At 46.6% G+C, this 22,869-nt stretch overlaps 1 protein-coding gene across 1 annotated transcript; it reads right to left on the minus strand.

The window, feature by feature from the left end:
- Positions 1–17,171: 17,171 nt before the first annotated feature.
- On the minus strand, positions 17,172–18,212 carry LOC124795680. The gene has a single exon (XM_047259761.1). The coding sequence runs from the start codon at positions 18,210–18,212 to the stop codon at positions 17,172–17,174; it is 1,041 nt and encodes a 346-aa protein (XP_047115717.1).
- Positions 18,213–22,869: the final 4,657 nt, after the last annotated feature.

Raw genomic sequence — 22,869 nt, forward strand, 5'->3', positions numbered from 1 at the left:
TAGATAATTGGGAGGGGAGGGGGGGGGGGGGGTTACTGCCAGTGGTTTTCCCTTGGTGGGGAGACTGGAAAGGAGTGCACACATCCTCATGATGCCGACTGAGGAGCTACTTCAGTGAGAAGTAGGGACTCCAAAATCAAGAAAGCTGACAATGGCTGGGAGAGTGATGTGCTCACTCCATGCGCCTCACTGCCACACCCGAATGACACAACTGGCAGAGGATGACACTGTGGGTGGTCAGTCCCAATTGGCACATCTGGACCAGAACATGGAGCCTAGCTTTTTTACATGGGGGGCCAAAATAGAATATACTGATGATTATATTTCGGCTTTCGAGGGAACATATTACCTAAAAGCATTTACCGAACTGATAAAAAGTGGTATATTGCACTTTCATTCAGTATTGTAAATATTTGCATTTTGGGAATAAGTCTCTATGCTGCACAAATGACACACATCTGTGGAGACTGTGGACAGCTGCTGCATGAGAACACTCGGTGTGACCAACCACCAGTATGTATCTACTCCAGGGAACAACATTCCTCTGGTTCTTTAAATTGCCCTATTTTGAAGAAGGAAAGGAGGATACAGGAGTATAAAACCTTGCCTGTCCTTCATAATTTGAAGCAAGGGAAAAGAATTGACACTTATATTCAGCTCAAATGAGAGTAAACTTGGCCAACTCGGTGACTAAGCCACCATCCATAGTGAGGTTGAAGACATCCATCCACTTCTGCCAATGTTTGGTCATGGTTGCATTCTGAATACCGTACATCTGTTCATGAGGTGGATATCATCCCTTTCCCATCTGTTCCTGCTATGCCCACATTCCTTAGTTCCTCTTCCCTGCTGGAAGTCCTAATCATCCAGTCCCACACAAAGGAGTGTGCCTTTCTCTGAGCTTGATCAGCATTCTAACATTGTTTTTCAGCACAGGGCTAGCCTGTGGCCTGTAGAACAGTTTTCTTGTCATTCCTCCCACATACACAACCGGAAATGAAACTAAGTAGGAGAATAAAGTCAAAAAGAAGGAAGGTAAGAAAAAACTGAAAATGGAGGTGTACCACATAATATTCCCGTTTCTGATGAGGCTATGCATGTCATTGTCATACCTACTCAGCAGGTGGTGCAAATGGGAACAGAAACTTGGTCCTCCTTTACACCACCCTGGGGTACTTATTATCATTTTATGTAGCAACTTAATGTTTCCTTCAAGAAACTTGGTTCCCTGTAACATATATACACCCTTATCCTACAACTCACATTGTGTTATCAAAAATAGATTTGGTCCTGAGTGAGTACCAGGTACAGTGGGCTCGTGATAATCCAACAGTTATGGGACCGAGTTGATGTCAGACTATCAAAAATGTCAGATTACCAAAGATAGGCTTATTACAATTGAATTTAGACTTTTAAGACTAATGGAATTTAGATTTCTAAGGCTAGAAAATTTAAGTTGTTTTGTATAAATATTATGTACTGTACATACTATAATACACCTATTTTTACAGTACACAACAGACATGACCACAGTCTCTGGCAGCTGAAGCCAAGCTACGAGCAGCAGTGCATGATGAGAGAGGCAACTGGTTGGGGTAAGGAGGAGGCTGAGGGTGAGGGGGGGGGGGGGGGGGGCAGGGTAGGGTGTGAGACTGTGAAGTGCTGCTAGTGGAAGATTGCAGGGACAATGTGGAGAGAGGGTAGGTAGCTAGGTGCAATTGGGAGGTTAGACAGAGGGCAGGGGATGGAGGGGTGTAGCGGAAAAGTAGAGAAGTAAAACGACTGGCTGTGTTGGTGGGATAGAGGGCTGTGTAGTGCTGGAATGGAAACAGGGAAGGGGCTAAATGGGTAAGGACAATGACTAATGAAGGATGAAGGCCAGCAGGGTTACGGGAACGTAGGATATGTTGTAGGTAGAGTTCCTACCTGCGCAATCCACAAAAGCTTTTGATGAGGGCCATTCATGCCGTCAGTCAGTTTGTTGGTTGTGATGCCCATGTAGATCACATGACTGGTTTTGCAGGTAGCCCTGTCTCTGATGGGATAGGTGATGTTGGTGACCAGACTGGTGTAGGTGGTGGTGGGAGGGTGGATGGGACAGGTCTTAGATCTAGGTCTATTACAGGGATATGAGGGAAGGGGTTGAGGAATGGACGAGGATATCGTGTAGGTTCAGTGGGTGGCAAAATACCACTGTGGGAGGGGTGGGAAGAATAATGGGTAGGACATTTCTCATTCCAGGGCAAAACAAGAGTTAGGCAAAGCCCTGATGGAGAATGTAATTCAGTTGCTACACAATATCCTTGCCAGTCCCTACACAACCCTTGCTCCCAACTTTTTGCCTCGTGTCCCATATCCCTGCAATAGACATAGATGCAAGACCTGCCCCAGGTCTTCGTGTGCACCATTAATGTGATATGCTCTTTTTGAGGTTTCTTTTCTGAAACTTTATTTTCTTCCTCCATTATAAAAGTTTTTGTTGGGAGTTGCCGCCAGTTTCATTGGCATTATACAGTTGTTTGGGTGTAAGGCCTAGTTCATTGATTTTGACTTTTAAATCTTGAATCAAGTGAGAAACTCCAGTCTCATCAGCTGATAGTTTTTCTCCACTCATCTGCAGGTAACGAATGCCATGCCACTCCTTAATTTTTTGAAACAAACCATCGCTGGCATGAAAGTATTCTTTGTTGGTTATTTCATGATAAAAAGGCTGGGCTTTGTGTTTTAAAATATCTCTGAGTAGGGACATTTCTGCTTCTTTGTTGTTTAAACCAAATTTACAGAGCTTCCTCAATTTGGAGATATTCACTCATGTGAAGGGTTTTTCTTGTAACCATCTTCAACAGTTTCTATAATTTTTTTTCTGTTTGACCAAATTTTTTACTATGTCATGAACAGTAGGTCACCTGATAGCAAAAGATGTGGAAATGGAAGTTGGAGATTCACCACAGTCACACCTTTTAATAATTTCCTATTTACCTGTTAGAGTTAATGTTTTATGCTTACATTTAGCATTGCCACGTGTGCTCACCATGACACAACAATTTTCAACACAAAAATTAAAACAGAATAATTAGTCCATGTAGCAGAATTCAAATTCACTTACAACGTGAAAGGAGCACCTCAATAACACACTCGAAGGGTGTGCACGAATAATGCTGTATGACACATTTACTTTCACCTTGTTACACTTCACCATTCTTGTAACATAGCATTATTCGTATCAATTACTGTATTGCAACAAACGATGCAGACTTCCATATACAAACTTATTATAGTCCATGCGATTCTACAAAATGTCAAAATCTGCCATTCAGCTTTATTCTACATCTACATATGAAGGGTTTATTTCACTAGTGGTACAAGTCCATTTTTGTTCATTCTGAGATACAGAGTCCTAAAGTTAAATGAGTTGTGAAAAATCTGCAGTTGAGATACCAGAAATATTCAATTATATATACTTCAAGTGTCTCAACTGCAGATTTTTCAGCGCTCATGTAACTTTAGGACTCTGTTTCTCAGAATAAACAAAAATGGACTTGTACCACTATTGAAATAAGCCCTTCATATATACTCCGCTTGCCACCAAGCAGTGTGCGGCAGAGGGCACAATTCGCGCCAAAGTCATATTTCTCCCCCTCTCTTCCGCTCGCAGATTACGCGAGGGAAAAACGACTGTCTGAGCACCTCAGTATGAGCTCTAATTTCCCTTATCTTTGAATGGTAATCACCGAGCAATTTGAAAGTTGGTGGTAATAATACAAGGGTATTTCGGAAAGTAAAGATACACCGTACGCCAGAGGAACAGAAGAGTTTTGGCAAGCAAGTTGGCAACACTGGTTTTAACTTTGAACCGTTAGGTTTCTCCTCGCGGTCATTCGGCAGTTGAGTGTTGCTTCTGGCTGGAGTAGGTCATGTTTAAAATCGCTGCGCCGATTCAGAATCCCGCCAAATGTGAAGTGCGCTCCGTTTTCTTCATGCAAAAAGTCAGCGACCAGCGGATATTCACAAAGAAATTGTTTCTGTTTGTGGGAACATTATGAATGAACAAAATGTAACGAAATGGAGTCGTCATTTCTCTGAAGGTAGGACCGATGTTCGTGACGAACAAAGAACAAGTCTGCCATCTGTGATCTTTGATGCCCTTCTTCGGAGAACAGAGGAAGCAATTCGTGTGAGTAGACGTCTCACACTGAAAGAATTGCATCGGATCATACCGGACGTGTCAATGACAACTCTTTATGACATTGTGACTGTCAAGTTAGGGTACAGGAAATTGTATGCGCGCTGGGTTCCAAAACTGTTAACGGAAGAATACAAAAAGAAAAGGATGGGCTTTGCACTCAACTTCCTCACACGCTATGCTGAAGCAGGTGATGAGTTCCTTGATCACATTGTGACAAGTGACGAGACATGGGTTTATCACCATGCATCTGAATCCAAGCAACCATCAGTGCAATGGCGCCATTCGAAATCACCAAAAGCCAAGAAATGCAAAACGTCGATTTCAGTGAAGAAAATCATAGCTTCTGTTTTTTGGGACAGACAAGGCATTCTTCTGTTGGAATTGATGCCTCCTGGAACGACAATTAATGCTGCTGCATATTGCCAGACTTTGAAACATCTTCGAAGGGCAATTCAAAACAAACACAGGGGAATGCTGACAAGTGGAGTCTGCTTGCTTCATGACAACGCTCGGCCTCACACAGCGCTCGTAACCAAAGCACTACTCAAACAATTCAAATGGGACGTATTGGACCATCCGCCATACAGCCTGGACCTTGCGCCCACCGACTTCCATGTCTTCCGTTACGTGAAGTCACATCTTGGTGGAAAATCATTCTGCGAGGATGAAGAGATCAAAGATGAAGTTGAAATATGGTTCCGACAACAGGCGGCAATCTTCTATGACTGTCGGATACAAAAGCTTGTGCACCGACTTAACAAATGTTTGGATAACAGGGGTGATTATGTCAAAAAATAACAAATAATCCAGTTAATAAGATGTAACTGACATTTTATAAATAAATGTTCTATTTAAGGACTGCGAGCCATTGTATCTTTACTTTTCGAAATGCCCTCGTATATTCTCTACATCAGGCTGTTTCAGCTCGTCTGCTCCGTTGTGAGCCGCAGAGCACTCCCTGCTCCAAGGAGCCATGTCGCTCAATGTGACCATTCAAGTGGGCCGGCACGTGCCATGGCTGGCTGAGGCAGGTAGCAAGGCAAGCGTTTTGATGTGCCAGCTGCGTCTTACAAAAATGACAACCTCATACTCTTAGCTGCTAAGACGTGGTGACATGCTACACCAGGAAATACGATGTTCAGGAAATAAATAAGAAACAACTGTTTTACAAGAAATAGCATACTAAATTTATTGGGCCTCTGTAGCTTGACATTTTCTTTTCATTACAAGATCGGAAATATCAGGCATCAAAGTGTTTGCAGCGTTAATGCGGAGGATGGCCTTCATTGTTACATCCTGAAGAAACGATTGTTCCTTACTTTTTACTCTTTGCATTGCTGAGAAAAGCTGCTCACAACAATACGCAGATCCAAACATGCACATGATCTGAGTGACATTGTTGTGAAGCTTGGGAAATGTTTTTTGCTGTAATGAAAGACATCATCGTGACAAATCCAACGTGTTGTAGTACCTCTCTTTCAACAAAGTTGAATTTTGCAAATCAATAATCTCCAATTGAAGTGACGATGACAAGTCATCGGGGGAAACTGAAAAAACAAGAGTGCTGAACACCTTAAGTTCCATTTCTAAACTAGTGAGGTCTCGGAATCGTGTTTCAAACGACGTGATGAGCTGCTTTAACTTTGCTTGGTAATCGCGGAAAGTAGACCCTTCAGGTAGTTTTAAAGAAGCAAGAAGATTGAAGAATGTTAAATGTCCATAACTCATATGCCTCTCAAATAAACGTAACTTTTCCATGAATGCTTTGATCTGGTCGTGCATGTCAATGATTAGCTGCCCTTTGCCCTGCAATGACAGACTTAAATTATTCAGATGCATAGTTATGTGAGCTAGGAACGCCAGGTCTGATATCCATTTTATATCTTTCAGACAACACATTTCTTTCCCTTTCATTTCGAGAAAAAGCGATATTTCCTCACGAATGGCAAAGAAAACATCAAGAACTTTTCAACGACTCGGCCAATGAACTGTAGTGTGGTAAGGTGTATCCCCTTGCTCTGTTCCATATCTTTCAGGAATCCTTTGAATTGGCGATAATTCATACCGTGACGCCGCACAAAATTCACACTCTTCACATCATCTTTCATTACACCACCTAGCTCTACTGTTTCAGCACACATTGCCTCTTGGTGAATAAAACAATGAAGAGTCAAAATGTCTTTCCCGAATTCGTCCCTGAGTTTATTTTTCAAACGAGAAGCAAAACCTTGGTGATGCCCGATCATTTGTGGTGCACCGTTCATCGCTGCAGAATGGAGCTTATCCCACGGTAAATTCATAGTGTCCACTGATTCACAAACAGCTTCAAAAATGTCACATTCTGTTGTGGTGTAATTGAGTGGTACTCCATCCGAGAGTTCTTCAGTTACTTGCAGCTCCATGTCGACACCACGCACAAAGACTGCAAGCTGAGCGCAATCCGGTATGTCGGTGCTTTCGTCAAGCACTAGCGAAAATGCAACAAAGCTCTCCGCCTTTCTCCTGAGCTGTGTCTCTAAATCCGCTGCCATGTCCAGGATTTGACGAGACATTGTATGCTTCAACAGGCAAATCCCTTCAATTGCCTGCACCTCCCTTGGAAACAAACATTCTGCAACTGCTACCTTGCACGATTTTACAAGTGGTCCCACCGAAAACGGCTTGCCACTCATAGCAGTGATGTGAGCGACCCTGTAGCTTGCTTGAATTGCAGATTTAGTATTGTTTTCTCTGCTCTCATTCACCTGAAAATTATAAACACATTACAGAACACAAACTATGTTGCATGTTTTGATACCCTCTGTATTACGAAATCGTTTTTAAACTTACGTCTCGTGGTATGTCGTTCTTAAGCCTGGCTACCAGTTCTCTGTGTGCAACGCCTTCTACCTGATCGTAGTGCGCTGCATGAAGACGTGTATAATGTCATCATATATTGCACCTCTTTGCAGAATTAAATACTTTATGATGTACAAGACACTGCGGACGACCATCCCTCTCAATGAATAGAAAGGTATCCTCCAATAGAGGTACAGGGCTCCCTTGGCTAGTTATAGCTGGCATTGAACATGGATTATTGCATCAGTTGCGGCTGCATGCGGCCAGGGGGCAGTGAGTTCGCCTTCCCCCTCCACATGCCCTCCAAGCTGCTGCAGGGAGTGCTCCGGCTCCCTGGAGCTTGGTTGGAACAGCCTGCTCTACTTCCTCGGTGAAGATCGGATTTCGGAATTTAGTGAGGTGCCACTTCCGTTTAGCATGTCATCTATCTGCAAGTGTGTCCCACTTCAAACTTTCTACGAGATTTGTAATACTCTTGCAATGGCTAAATGTACCAGTCATGGATCTTGCCGCTCTTCTTTGGACCTTCTCAATCTCTTGAATCAGACCCAACTGGTTAGGGTCTCCTACAGTCTAACAATAATCTAAGACTGTATGAACTAATGAATTGTAAGTAATTTCCTTTGTTGAAGGACTACATCACTTCAGAATTCCACCAACAAACCGCAATCTAGAGTTCACCTTGCCTGTTCGTTACTTGTGTAATCTGATCGTTCCATTTGAGATCATTTCGAATAGTCACACCCAGATACTTGACAGATGTTACAGCTTCCAAAGACAGGGTATTTATTTTGTACTCGTACATTAATTGTTATATGCACACGCTTCATTTATACTGGTGTGAGGCATAGTGCAGACGGGAGGAGGCGCCTATCGCAACAAGTGTGTGCCTGTCTGTGTCTGGAGCAAGCGCAGTGCTGACCTCCGACACTGCGTCAGACTACCAAGCGTGTCAAGCTGTCAAATGTCAGATAACTGCAAGTCTAGTGTAGGGTCTGTTTGTTTTGTTTTTTTTTTTTTTTTTTTAGCATCAGAGGCTGTGACTGATTGCATATGATGAAAGTGGAGGTAAGGTAAGAACATTTGACCCACATCTAATGGAACACATTATCTCTGATCTTGGACTAAATTTATTGAATAGCAGCACTCCAGTCCATTTTAATGTAGTACATGCAAGATTTTCAGCTATCAGTATCTTGATCTGTAGCCCCAGCCTCTTTCATTTAATTCAATGCAGGGGACACAAGACATCTGTGAGAGTGATCACACCATTTCCTGATTGTCATGTCCCTCCTACATTGTTACCTGACCAGACATCTACCACAACAGGCCTTCAAGCAAGAAATGTGATTGGCATACGTTCCTCGGGAGCACCTCGCCATAAATCAGTGTCACCTTGGATTCAGAAAATAACTAAGACAATTGAAGACCTTAGATGGGTACTGTGACCATACGGGCTATATAGAAATGTGCAAGTGGTGTGGATGATGATATAAAATAATCTCTCTCTCAACTCACTGAAAATCAAAGTTTTTAACTGTTCACGAGTTACATGTCAGCTCGGAGCCCCCATGTGCTACTGCATGAAAAGATGTACCTACACATTACAAAGCACAAACACTTCAGTGGGTCCTGTAAATGTGGGTGGACTTAAAAGTTTGGCTACGTTTCGTCTATGGGGCGCCAACTCACATTCATCACAATGTGCCCAATGTTCCACAAAATTATCTAAAATAAATGCAGGCGAGATTTGCTGTGCAAAAGTCATATACGCATTCACGTATTTTGTAAAGTTTCACAAATTCAAGTTTATTTCCAATGATAACATAGAAAAATTGAAACTCATGGTTCACAATAAACTAGTTTCAGAGCATGACCAAGTTTTTTAAGATCATGGAGGCGGTTGAAAAAACCATGTTTAATTGTGTAAGTTATCTTTAGAAAACCACTAAAGTTTCACAGTATATCAAACTATAAATTTGACAGTGGGTACGCACAGAAACCTTAAAAGCGCAGCTTGTATCACACGCAGCCCAAATAGTAACAAGTTCATCAGTTGTTGAAAAATATCTATTTCCAAAAGTAGGAACTCTGAGTAATTCACATATGCAAACTAGCGGCTATTTCACAGCTCATCAGATAAGGCTAGGCGCAAATTGAGACGCATATAGCACCTGTGACTTGACACGATACTACAGCGCGACACGCATGTGCCGCACGAGTCCAGCGCATATTGTGACACATGCACCATACTTCGCACGCGCCGTCTGGCGACGCTCTGCGCTGACAGAACCGAAGCGCACGCAACCTGTTATCTTTCTCAAACGATTTTACAGAAACTATTCACTGAAAATATTTGATTTTTGCCTTACTTGTAGCGTTATATGTCAGCTTCGTAGCGAAGTGCTCATCATCTCGTTAATGGCCATTCTTATTGTGATGTACACATTTTAGTAAGATACTACGCAAAACTCAAAAAGTTTGCAACGAAAATTAGGGGTCGCTATGATTTTGCGTTTGGTGCGTATTACACCATATGTTGTTGCGTATGAAATTTAGCTAACATGTTGAATTTTTGTTTAGACTTGGGAGGAGGTCTCTATCTGCCTCCGATCTCAAGAAAATGGATCCCATGTAGCGCGCTCACTTCCGATCTCACGACCTTGAGAATGAAATACTCGCAACATCTCTCATATCTCCTAAATTGCTCGAGACATTGAAACGAAAATTTGGCGAATGATAGCACACAAGGAGGAGAGTGTTTTGCCAATTCTTAAAAATACGGAACTTTCTCATCTATGGCGATATATCAGTACTTATACTTCCCTTTTTATTTATTTCACTCCAGTGACTGTAATTTTTTAAGAGTTATTGACAGCTAGAGAAACAAGAGCTTCCTAGGATGAAAGTAAACATCAAATTTCTTCTTTCATGTTACTACAAACCAACACTATGAGGTTTTTTGTAATCTATTGAGCTCTGTGATTGCCAATTACTTGCTTAATGAGGCACTCCGTTTCAGAATTCTGTATCAACACCTGCTGTGAGATGAGTTTGGCAAGGTACACTGTGACAAAAGAAGTACAATTAAACTAGTCACCAAGAGGAATGTGGCCGTTACTCACAAACAGTGATGCTTCTTCGAATGAGAAAAGGTTAACAACTCACACAAAAAATAGGTTGCCAATTCTGTTGGAATTTTGGTGGTATCCCCATAAGCCATCGTATTTTTAACGCAGAGTGACTGGATTGGAAACTTACCAAAGGATTTTATTCCTTCTCTTGATCTGAGCAGTATTAAAATAATGACGAGCGTTCCTTCAGGCAGAATGATAGGCACATGCCAGATACTGGTTACTAACCTATGGCTTGCCAAACTGAGTGTGTGATCGCGAATAAAATAGTTGTTATCGAGAAAAATAAACAACTGATCTGTTGCACAACACAATGGTCAGTGTATTGTCAGCAGCGGAGGATAATGCCGCGACAGGAGTACACAAGCTAGCCATGTGTCTTTGAGTTGGAGTTCGAAAAACATTGTTATGAAAGTAGATCTGCCTTTGTCAAAAAAAAAATGGCTCTGAGCACTATGGGACTTAACTTCTGATGTCATCAGTCTCCTAGAACTTGGAACTACTTAAACCTAACTAACCTAAGGACATCACACACATCCATGCGCGAGGCAGGATTCGAACCTGCGACCGTAGCGGTTGCGCGGTTCCAGACTGTAGCGCCTAGAACCGATCGGCCACCCTGGCCGGCTGCCTTTGTCAGCAGTACATTTCAACAAATTAAATATATCTGATCATAACACTCTTTTAGGATATTCCTACTTTCGTAATAATTCCGACCATTTTCTTCATTTGTGTAGCCTATTGTATAATTAGTTTATTAATGCTGATAATGTGCATGCGACAATTGAAATGCTTTTTCTCATCACGGCGAACCAATTAAAACATTGTTATTTGTGACTGCTTTTCGACTGTTTCTAGCTTGCAGTGGAAATGTGATGTTCACATGCATGTAGTAGAGTGAGTCGTATTACATTATTACATGCATATCCAAGTAATCACAGTGAGACTTCTATACTTCAGATCTTGGATGCTTTTTACCAGGAGCACAAAGGGATCACACCTGTGGAGATTATCCCTTTCTAAATTTTTGTAACAGATCATACAGACGCGCCAGCATACTAGGCAGCGAGAAGATAACCTTGTTTTACTATCCTGCCTTGCTTCTTAATCACATGATTTTATAATATTCCTTGCTTCCTTATTCACTACCCTCTGTCCCTTCTTGCGATCTAAAAACATCTCGGAGGCATATGTTACAATTCCAGCGGCCAATGGCTCATCAGTTACTAAAGTATGCATTTTTCTTGACAGAAGAAAAACAAAACAAAACTATACAGATATAAAAAACAGAAAAGTATAATGTACAAATGAAGAAAGCTGGAGTGTTTAAATGATGAAAAACAAAACACTACCCAAAGGCAATAAAATTTAGTACACAATAAGGCTAAATTTATCGTATTGGTAATACTACCACTGCTCATATACGCCGTTCCGATGTGAGCATATGGCCGGGCTACTTTTCCGCTCCCCGCTTCAAGTTTCCCACGAGGCACGCGCGGCGCGAGAAACTGCCACAACCACAACGTCGCGCGACCTAGTGCAGGCGCGTGTTGCGTACCAGTCGCGTCGCGTCGTGTCGTAATTTGCGCGGCCCATTTGAACCTGTAAAGTTACAAAAATCCGCGCGACGCAGCGCAGCACGCATTTTTGAGCTTTCTTTTAACACAACCTGCCGCCTCCAACGGCGTCCGAACCTAGACTCCCCTCCAAATTGCTGCTGTTGACCCAGGAAATCTTGGCCCAGCACTACTGAAGTCAGTTAAACTACTGAACACGAAAATTGCTGAAATTCTTAATGTAAACTTTTTACACAAATGATACATCAAATCGCATGGAAATTTTCTGAGAAATATTGTTCTGTCACCAGTACTCTTTTTATCTACCATAGTTTATTTATAAACGACAATTTCTGCGGTTTTCTCCTTTTTGGATTTGCAAGTATAAATATTAAGAAACAAATTAAATTATACATTAAATGATTTCCTATACATCTAAAGTCACAATAATGTCATGACTTTTAATGTTTATGTATTGATTTAGTAAGAAAAGCTGTTTTTAACTGTACACTTTTCAGCCTCTCATTTAAATATGTGAATAATTGCAGTAAATCTGCTATTGCAGTCCGATACAGTTCTAGATGTATCCATAGACACCTAGGTTGTTGCAATTGGATAATGTGTTGCCAAGATATTCACTTTTACAGTTCAGGAATTATTTATAACATTTAACATACAGTAACATAAACTAATGCAGATATTGAAGGCGCATCTTTGTATGCATAATTGTTCATCTTTTCTATGTCAATTGAGCCTTTTGGCCTTTCATTGCCATATATGGTTCAATATTTATTAATTCTGGCATAATTTGGACTAATTTTGGAGCTGGACACGGAAAGCGGTCTTGAGAAATGAGCGGCCATTGACACCATCTGTGGGGCATAGTTATGTTATGTTATGTGGTTTATTCATCTCATTACATACAATTTTCAAATCATTTGCTTTGATGTACAGGAGACATGTCAAGGTTTACAAAAGAAACTTTTTTCACTTTTTTAAGAGAAATACAAAAATTTACATTATATTTTACATTTCTGAGTTACAGCTACACATGTACATAAAATAATAAATGTATTACAATCCCTGTGTTCAGATTGTGAAGCTGTCCTCAATGAATTCATCGACAGAATAATAACACTTTTCCACCAGGAGAGTAAAGAGCAATCTTTTCAGTGAACCAATCTCCATTTTAAATATATTACTGCCTTTTATTTTATTGAAAATTTTTAACCCCATATACTCTGGCGTTTGGGCATAAAGTTTTAAACGATGTGTTGGAAGTTTGAAGTTATCTATGTGGTGAGTGCTGTAGTTGTGGTCAAAATGGAAATTGTCTAGTGTATGTTGATTTCTATATAGGAACACCACCATCTCATATATGTAAAGTGAGGGGATAGATAGTACTTTTAAATTTTTTAACAGTGGTCGACAGGATTCCCGTTTTTTTGCAACACACATGTTTCTAATTACTTTCTTTTGTAATACTAGGAGCCTAGTGACATTTGCTGAATTTCCCCAGAAGATTATGCCATAATGAATAACTGACTCAAAGTAGCAGCGATAAACTATCTTTCTGGTATCCATGTTTGTGGCACCTGACAAAATACACATTGCAAATGCTAAGTTGTTCAGTTTATTTGCTAAGTAATCTATGTGTACCTTCCAATTTAAATTTTTGTCAAGATTTTGGCCTAAGAACTTCACGTGGTTTGCTTCTGTGATATCCTGATCATTGCAAGTTATCTGTATTTCACTCCTTTCTACTGATTTAGCTTCAAATTGCATCATTTTGGTTTTAGTTACATTTAGTTTTAGTCCATTTTGATAGAACCAAGATTCAAGTTTTTCTAAAGTATTTTTGGCTTTTTCTGGAGTATTTTCAGATACCTCATTTTCAATTAGAACTGATGTATCATCAGCAAATAAGACTGAATGAACATCAATAGCAAGTGGTAGGTCATTTACGTAAAAAAGAAACAGATAGGGACCCAATATCGAACCTTGTGGGACTCCTTGGGGAACTGTTTTCCAGTCTGATGAATAATTGGTTCCATTTGAAGTTAAAATTACTCTTTGTTTCCTACCTGACAGGTAAGAGCTAAACCATTTTAAAGCAGTGTCTCTGATTCCATACATCTGTAATTTGTGGAGGAGTAATGCATGGTTCACTGAATCAAAAGCTTTATTTATTTATTTATTTATTTATTTATTTAACCTGGCAAGATTAGGGCCATCAGGCCCTCTCTTACATCTAACCAGGCATTCTACTTATTTTACATTCATATGTTTTAGTAGGCATGTTAAACTACATCTAGTACAAAAAGTGAAATAAACAATTAGAAAGGTACACCTGGAAAAATACGTACATATAGAGTTTATATTCGTAGATCATAAGTACTGTTATAATTAGACATTATTGAAGAGACAAATTTTAGATAGGAGTGCTGGCAGCAGGGAGTATGAGGGAGACTCATGGTGAAGGGAGGAGAAGAATAGACATGATGAAACATAATTAAGGAAATATAAAAGAAAAGAAGATTCCCTGGCTAATAGAGATAAATGAAGGGGAAGGCATCTCAGGAGCAAGATAGGAGACGCTAGCTTTGCTATTTGACAGATGAGAGGATTGGCCTGGTACATTAATTTTGTGGAGAACTTTATGAGGATGATAGTAGGAAATGCTTCAACTTCTTCTTAAAAGCAGCAGGAGATTGAATTTTGCGCAAGGTAAGGGGCAGTTTGTTCCAGAGGCGGACAGCGGCAACTGAGAAGGAGTTTGCAAAAGTTTTTGTTTTGTGAGTGGGCACAGTTAGGATACCAAATAAGAGTGACCTCGTGTTTCTATTATGATGGCATGACAGGTTTTTAATCTCTGAAGCAAGGTACTGGGGTGCTTGCGCAACGAGGAGTCTGTGAAGTAGACATAGAGTGTGGTAGTCATGCAATTTGTCCGGCCGCAGCCACTTTAGCTCGGAGTATGAAGCACTAACATGATCATATCGGCGAATGTTGCAGGTGTAACGCACACAGGCATTCATGGTTAGCTCTAGCCGTCTTTTGTTTTCACTATTCGTGCCTTGTTGAATCACATCACAATAGTGGAGGTTCGGTAGAACGACTGCTTGCACGAGCTGGCGTTTCAAGTCCTGTGGAAATATGTTTCGAAACTTTTGAGAGCATAGAGACAAGCAGACGTCTTTCGGCACACTGCAACTGTATTCTCCGCCCAGTTGAGATGCTCATCCAAAGTTACACCCAAGTTCTTCACTGTTTTCTGATATGGTATTGGAGTACCGTCAAGCAGAATAGGAGGTAGCCGTTCGCGGAAATCTGAACTTATTAATTTCTGATGGGCTATTAAGATTACTTGCGTCTTTTTTGCATTTAGTTTAAGCCCCAGGCTCTTCGCCCATGTCACTACCGAAGACAGATCATTCATCTGAGCGATTGCAGTGTTTACGTCTTCAGGTCTGACACTTAGGTAGAGCTGGAGGTCGTCGGCATAGAAATGATATTTACAGGAGGACAGAACCGACGAAATATCGTTGACATATAAAGAAAACAAAAGTGGTCCTAAGACTGATCCTTGTGGCACTCCCGAGGAAACATGTTTCCAGGAAGATTTTTCATTTACGCAGACAACACATTGCTGTCTGTCTTTTAAGTAGCTTTCAAACCATCTCATTGCACTATCAGAGAAATTAAGCTGTTGCATTTTTCTGAGCAATATGTCAAAGTTAACAGTGTCAAAAGCTTTGCTGAAGTCCAGTAGCGTCAATATTGTTGCCTTTCGATTGTCGATGGCACATTTCAGGTCATCTGTTACTTTAATTAGAGCAGTGTTTGTGCTGTGATGTTTACGGAAACCGGATTGAAATTTGTCATATAGGCTGAATTCATGCAAGTGTTCAGTGATTTGGTCATGAACAATATATTCGAGTGCTTTGGAAACAGCAGGCAGTATGCTAATTGGCCGGTAATCACTAGGCAGTTGCGGGTTTTCGATCTTAGGGATGGGTCGAATTATGCTTCTTTTCCATGCAGTGGGGTATATTCCGTTCACGAGGGAAAAATTAAATATGTCAGTTAAGACAGGTACTAAGATATCGGCAACATTCTTAATCATGGTTATACCGATACTGTCGTTGCCTATTGCATCAGAAGAGATTCTCATTCTTGCTTTTCTTGCCGTATTTGTTGTTACATGTTTTAGATGGAAGCTGAAGCGGGAACGTGTTGTATCTCCGCTTACAGTCGCTCATGTGCAGTGAACCGGCATTTATCGCCGCGCCCACGCACTATGCTCATGGGAGAGGCTTTGTGGCAATAAATGACTAAAGCGGTTTCTGGACAGGACACATTTATTTTTCCTGCCGTTACAATAAATGACAAATAATATACTTCGCCAATGTCCGTCTACATAGGCGCGTTGCACTGGCGGCACGGCTCGGTCACCGATCCCGGAGGGTGTACACTCCAGTGACGAGCCGTGGCGCGACCGCGTGGACCGAGCGAGACAAAAGGCCGCGTCACAGAATGTTCTGCTCTTGGCGCGACCGGAGGCGCCGTAACGTCCGCGAAGAAACGAAAGACAATTTAGCGGCGACTGCGTTACGACCGCGCGTACGCATTTACGGCGGAGTCACGTTGACTCGACGCACGTGGTCCGCGGCGGAAGAACTGGGGAGACGTGTGTCGCGTCGCGTCGACTAGCTCGCACTGGTGGCAGCTTTGTTCCCGTGCGGTCCGGTGTGCGACGCACCGTTGCCGAAATTCCGCATAACGGTACAGCTGCCCCTGCGTGTGTCGGCAGTGCAGTAGTTCAGCCCTTCGTGCGTTGGACGGTGCTGCCGTCACACAGATCCCCCCTTGGAGAGCGGAGCTCCGTAGCTGCGAAAACGCGGCGATCGTTCGGTGGCGTGCGTGTGTTTAAAGTTCGTGCACTGCGTGATGGCAGTGCGGCAGCTTTGGCGGGGGTCGGTCGGCGTCGGAAGGGCGGCGGCCCGTGACGTCAACGCGCCGGACCGGCGAGCGTGCGGTGGGCGTGTCCTCGCGCTGGCGGCTAGTGACAGCGGCAGCAGGCACTGGCTGCGACTGTCCGTAGCGATGCGCGTGAAGGCGCGCGTTGCAGGTCATTAGTGGCGACGTCTCGAAGGCGCTTGCGCGAGTGCGGTACCGTCGGAACTCGAACGCGGGTCCGGGAGCTACTACGGACAAGCCGGGCGGTGTGGTGCGCGATGTCCGGAGCTCGACGGAGAAGCGAATGAGGTAAGCAGGCGCGGGTGCCGATCCGGCCTCAACGCCCGACGCGGCGGAGGCAAAAGACGCGAACGCGGGTCCAGGAGCTGTGACGAACGCTCGACTGGAGTTACCGGCCGAAGGCACTTGCAGCTGGAGGTCGGGTCTCTACAGCGGACGGCGGCTCGTGGGCGCCGAATTCTGACGGCGTTCGGCGGCTCAGACGCGTGATTGCCGGTTTGGGTGTCGTGGCGCGCTGGCGACGCAGCACGGCCGTTTGAATCGGACGCGGCGGCCGGCGCGCGTGACGTAGTCCGCTGGCGGCTGTGGTGGGGGCGACCGGTGCGCCTGTGGTGGGCGCGGTCCGGGCGGCCGTACCAGCTGCCTGGGCGTGGTGGAGGGAGGCGCACGTGGCGGCGCGATGACAGCAGGCTGCAGCTGTGCGTCACCGGCGGCTCCGGGTGCGGGTTCCGTCTGACCGCTGGCAGAGGGAGTGTCGTCCGTGAACAGATCTTCTGCCGGGTCGAAGAAATGCGTGGCTGATGGAGCGGGCAAGACGTAGGCTGGTTTGACGCGGTCGACTGACACTGTCGACGGCTTTCCGTTGCACTCGAGGACCAGCGTTCTGTCTCCTCGGGCGATCACGCGGTGCAGCCCACTGTAGGGCGGTCGGAGAGGTGGCCGTACTGCGTCGGTACGCAACATGACGTGCGTGCAGCGCTGCAGGTCGGCGTGGACGAATATCTTCCCGGTGCCGTGCCGCGTCGGTGCGTGCGCTCGGAGGCCGGCCATGTGACTGCGCAGACGTTCCGCCAGAGTGGGTGCCACGGCGTCGCGTGGGAGACTTGCATCTTCGACAAAATTGCCCGGGATTGTCAGAGATTGCCCGTAAACGAGGTCGGCAGGTGATGCGCCGATCTCCTCCTTCGGCGTGACTCGCAGGCCGAGCAGCACCAGTGGAAGCGCCTCTGGCCATGAGGTGTCGTGGCAGGTTAGAGCGGCTTTGAGAGTCCTGTGGAACCGTTCGACCATGCCATTCGACGCCGGATGGTAGCTGGTTGTCCTGTGTAACCGGGTGCCACACAGTCTGGCGACGTGCGTGAACAACGCGCAGTCAAACTGGCGGCCGCGGTCAGTTGTCATGTGACTGGGACATCCGAAGCGTGCCACCCAGGTGTCGACGAATGCGGTGGCGACGGTCTCGGCTGTGACGTCCGCGACGGGCGTTGCTTCCGGCCAGCGAGTGAAGCGGTCCACCATAGTTAGGAGGTACCGCTTGCCTTGTGAGAGAGGAAGCGGGCCGACGAGGTCCACGTGAACGTGCGCAAATCGGCGTGTCGCGTCCGGGAAGGTGCCCACGGGTGCGTGGGTGTGCCTCCCGACTTTGGCGCGCTGACATGCGGTGCAAGTGCGCGCCCATTCGCGACAGTCCTTCCGAAGCCCGGGCCAGACGAAACGCGCAGCCACGAGCGTCGTGGTGGTGTTGATGCCGGGGTGTGACAGTCCGTGGACACGGTCGAAGGCACTGCGCCGGAATTTCCCCGGGAGGAACGGTCGGTGCGTGCCGGTTGAGGTGTCACACCAAATCTTCCGTGCGGAGCCGGGGACAGGCACCAGCTCCAGTTGCAGGCCGCTGGAAGTGTCGTGACGGAAGCGGTGCAGTTCTTCGTCACTCTCCTGTACTTGGGCCACGTCCTCAAAGTTCACAGGGGGTGAAATAACGGCACACGCTCGGGACAAACAATCGGCGACGATATTGTCTATCCCCGAAATGTGTCGAATGTCAGTCGTGAATTGCGACACGTACTCTAACTGCTGGAGTTGGCGCGGTGAACACTTAGTGTGGTTGTTCTCGAACGCGTGGGTAATGGGTTTGTGATCGGTGAAAATGATGAACTGTCGGGCTTCTATGGACGGTCGGAAGTATTTCACCGCCGCGTACACCGCAAGCAACTCTCGGTCATAAGCGCTCCAAGCACGTTGCGAATCGGAAAGCTTTTTGGAGAAAAAACCGAGAGGCTGCCAACTCCCGCCGACGCGCTGTTGTAACGCCGCGCCGATGGCGGCCTGGCTGGCGTCCACGACTACAGCTAAGTCCGCGTCATGTACCGGGTGCGCGAGCAACGTCGCTTCCACGAGATTCCTTTTTGAGTCCGTGAAGCTCTGCTCCATTGCGTCTGTCCAATTCACGAGGGTCTTTCCTTTTGAAGTAGGACCTTGTAACGCCTTAGTCAGCGGCTCTTGCACTGCTGCGGCGTTGGGCAGGTGTCGACGATAAAAGTTCAACATGCCGAGGTAGCGTCGTAATTCTTTGTGCGTCTGCGGACGCGGCATGTTCTGTATTGCCTTAACTTTCTCCGGTAGCGGTGTCGATCCGGTGGGCGTAATTAAATGGCCGAGGAACTCAATTTCCGTCACGCCGAACTCGCATTTAGCGGGGTTAATGACGATGTCGGCTTCACTCAGGCGCTGAAAGATGGTCGTTAAGTGGCGGCGGTGGAGTTCGGGCGACTTGGAATACACCAAGATGTCGTCGAGGTACGCGAAGCAAAATGGCAAGCCTCGCAAGACGCCGTCCAGGAACCGCTGCCAAGTCTGGGCAGCATTCCGAAGACCGAAAGTCATAAACAGGCTTTCGAAAAGCCCAAAGGGCGTTACGATGGCTGTTTTTTCGATGTCTTCGGGCGCCACCGGAATTTGGGTGTACGCCTTTGCGCAGTCAACCTTGCTGAACACCGCGCAGCCCGCCAAGGCGTAGCTGAAGTCTTGAAGGTGTGGGACTGGGTAGCGGTCCGGCACCGTTCGCGAATTAAGGGCGCGATAGTCCCCACAGGGGCGCCACGAATTGTCTTTCTTGGGCACTAAATGCAACGCCGATGACCATGGGCTGCTCGATGGTCGCACGATGCCTTGCCGCAGCATGGCCTCGAACTCCGCCTTTGCTGCTGCGAGTCTGTCCGGCGCGAGTCGACGTGGGCGACACGATGTGGGGGGTCCGGGTGTGGTTATTATGTGGTGCACCGTCGAATGTTTGATGTCTCTCGGCGCACCGGCTGGGCGGGTGAGGTCGGGGAATTGTTCCAGAATGTCAGCGTACGGTCCGGGGCACTTCACGGGTTTAACGCTGTAGTATGCAGCCTGCCGGCGCTGTCCCGCAATCTTTAACTTAGTCGTGGCGTCGATGAGCTGGCCGTTTGCGATGTCGGCTAGCAGCCCGTAGTGGCCGAGAAAGTCTGCGCCCAGGATCGGCTCATTGACGTCGGCCACGGTAAAAGTCCACGAGAACGTGCGCCGTAGGCCCAGATCTATATTGCGGCTGTGTGTGCCGTAAGTTTTAATAGTGGAGTTGTTCGCCGCTGTAAGGCAGAGTGCCTCGGCCCGCCTGCGGTCTCGTAACATAGAACGGGGGAAGATCAAGAGGTCCGAACCCGTGTCGACGAGGTACCTCACGCCTGCCCCCCGTTCCGCAACAAACAGACGCTTCGATATCATATTGCAGCCGGGTGCGCCTAGGTCCGGTCGCAGCTGGCGTTTGGGTGCGAGCAAGGAGCGCGGCACCTGGTTGCTTCGTTGCCGAAGCGGGCGTGGTACCAGCAGTAGCCGCTTTGTGCGTGGTGTGACGTCGGCGGGGTACCGTTGGAGCGGCTGTTGCTGCGTTGCCGGCTGCACGAGCCACGCCGCCTGTCGCCCGGTCTGCTGCCGCTGCGGCGCGTGCTGCCCTCTTGCTGCGAGCGCGCCAACCGGTCGACTTGCGTCGAGAGAGCTGCCACCTGTGCGGTCAAGTTTTGCACTAGCTGGTGCAGGTCGGCATCCGATGCGGGTGCGGGAGGCGCTGGCCGCCACGGAGGTGGGGGGACGGAGTCGTAAGCTGCCGCAGCCGCGGTGCTAGGCGCCGTTGTCAGCGCGTCGTGCACCCTGTCGGCCAAGTTAGCGACGGCGTCCAGCTGCATCTCCGTCTGTGCGGCTATCACTGCCTGCACCTGAGCTGGGAGGCTGCGCACCCAGATAGTGCGCAACAGCGAATCTGGCACCATATCGGACTGCGCGAGGCTCCGCAAGTGGCGCAGGAATTGCGAGGGCCTCCGATCGCCGCATTCCTCTTGCCGCAGCAGTTGGTGCACACGCTGTTCCTCTGACGACGAAATCCGCCGGATCAGCTCTTCCTTGAGCCGTTTGTAGCTCGACTGCGTCGGTGGGGCGGTGATTATATCCCGCACTTCGGCCGCATAGTTCTGGTCCAGCTGGCTCACTACGTGCCCAAATTTCGCCAGGTCGCAGGTCACGTGGTTGCTCATAAATACCGCCTCAACCTGGCTGAACCACATCACGGGGTCGCGCGGCCAAAAGGGAGGCAGCCTGATCAATGCCCGTCCAGCGCTTGTCGGCGTTCCGGCGGTCGTAGGAGGCGTTGGTGTGGCGGGGATTTGCGCGCCAACATTGTCCTGAGCTGTCTGCGGCTGCGCGGCGTCCGCGCGTGTAGTCCGTGCCTGTAGCTCATTCTCTAGCCTCGTGTTGCGTGCGAGCAGTTCTTCGACGGTCTTTCGCAACTCCTCTAGTGTCGCCATCTTAGTTCAGAGTCGAATCCTCGTACAAGAGGAAAGCACACAGTCAAAATAACACAAGGGAAACACACGAAAAGAAAAAAATAACACTAAGCAGTCCACGATCAAAATATCCGCACACAAAAACAATACAAAAAAAGTTAGTTAAAAAAAAATTACTACGGAGCACTGTTCGGCGCGGGCGTATGCGCGCAAGCCCACTCGCGGTTCCACGTCTCTCGTACCGACGAACGTTTGTCACCACGTGTTTTTTTTAGCCTCAGATCACGTCGGGGTCACCAGTGAAGCGGGAACGTGTTGTATCTCCGCTTACAGTCGCTCATGTGCAGTGAACCGGCATTTATCGCCGCGCCCACGCACTATGCTCATGGGAGAGGCTTTGTGGCAATAAATGACTAAAGCGGTTTCTGGACAGGACACATTTATTTTTCCTGCCGTTACAATAAATGACAAATAATATACTTCACCAATGTCCGTCTACATAGGCGCGTTGCACTGGCGGCACGGCTCGGTCACCGATCCCGGAGGGTGTACACTCCAGTGACGAGCCGTGGCGCGACCGCGTGGACTGAGCGAGACAAAAGGCCACGTCACAGAATGTTCTGCTCTTGGCGCGACCGGAGGCGCCGTAACGTCCGCGAAGAAACGAAAGACAATTTAGCGGCGACTGCGTTACGACCGCGCGTACGCATTTACGGCGGAGTCACGTTGACTCGACGCACGTGGTCCGCGGCGGAAGAACTGGGGAGACGTGTGTCGCGTCGCGTCGACTAGCTCGCACTGGTGGCAGCTTTGTTCCCGTGCGGTCCGGTGTGCGACGCACCGTTGCCGAAATTCCGCATAACGGTACAGCTGCCCCTGCGTGTGTCGGCAGTGCAGTAGTTCAGCCCTTCGTGCGTTGGACGGTGCTGCCGCCACAAAGCTATCGTTGTTAGTTATCCTGTTTGGGGATTCTTGTGGACGGTAATTATCAGCCGTGCTGGTATTCAGAGGTGCAGAGAAGACTTCATTTAATTCGTTAGCTGACACATGAAAAGTAATTTCCGATTTTGCCTTTCCGACCCCCAAGCTACGGAGATTCTTCCATAGAGTCGTGGGCTTCAGATCGCTGCATACAAGGGAGCGAGCGTGCCTGATTTTAGCATTGCGAATGCATTGTTTCACTCTGTTCCATAGCTTTCTGTATTCTTCGAAACGCTCGGGTTTCGGATCTGCCTTGAAATGCCTGTGGGCAGCATCCCTATTAGTCATCATTTGACGTAATTCAGCTGTCAGCCATGGAGCAGGAGATTTTCTTACACGGATTGTGCGCACAGGTGCATGTTTGTCATAGAGGGCGGTGAGTTTATCACCAA

Source organism: Schistocerca piceifrons, chromosome 4 (assembly GCF_021461385.2).
Source record: "Schistocerca piceifrons isolate TAMUIC-IGC-003096 chromosome 4, iqSchPice1.1, whole genome shotgun sequence".
NCBI classification, from domain to species: Eukaryota; Metazoa; Arthropoda; class Insecta; order Orthoptera; family Acrididae; genus Schistocerca; species Schistocerca piceifrons.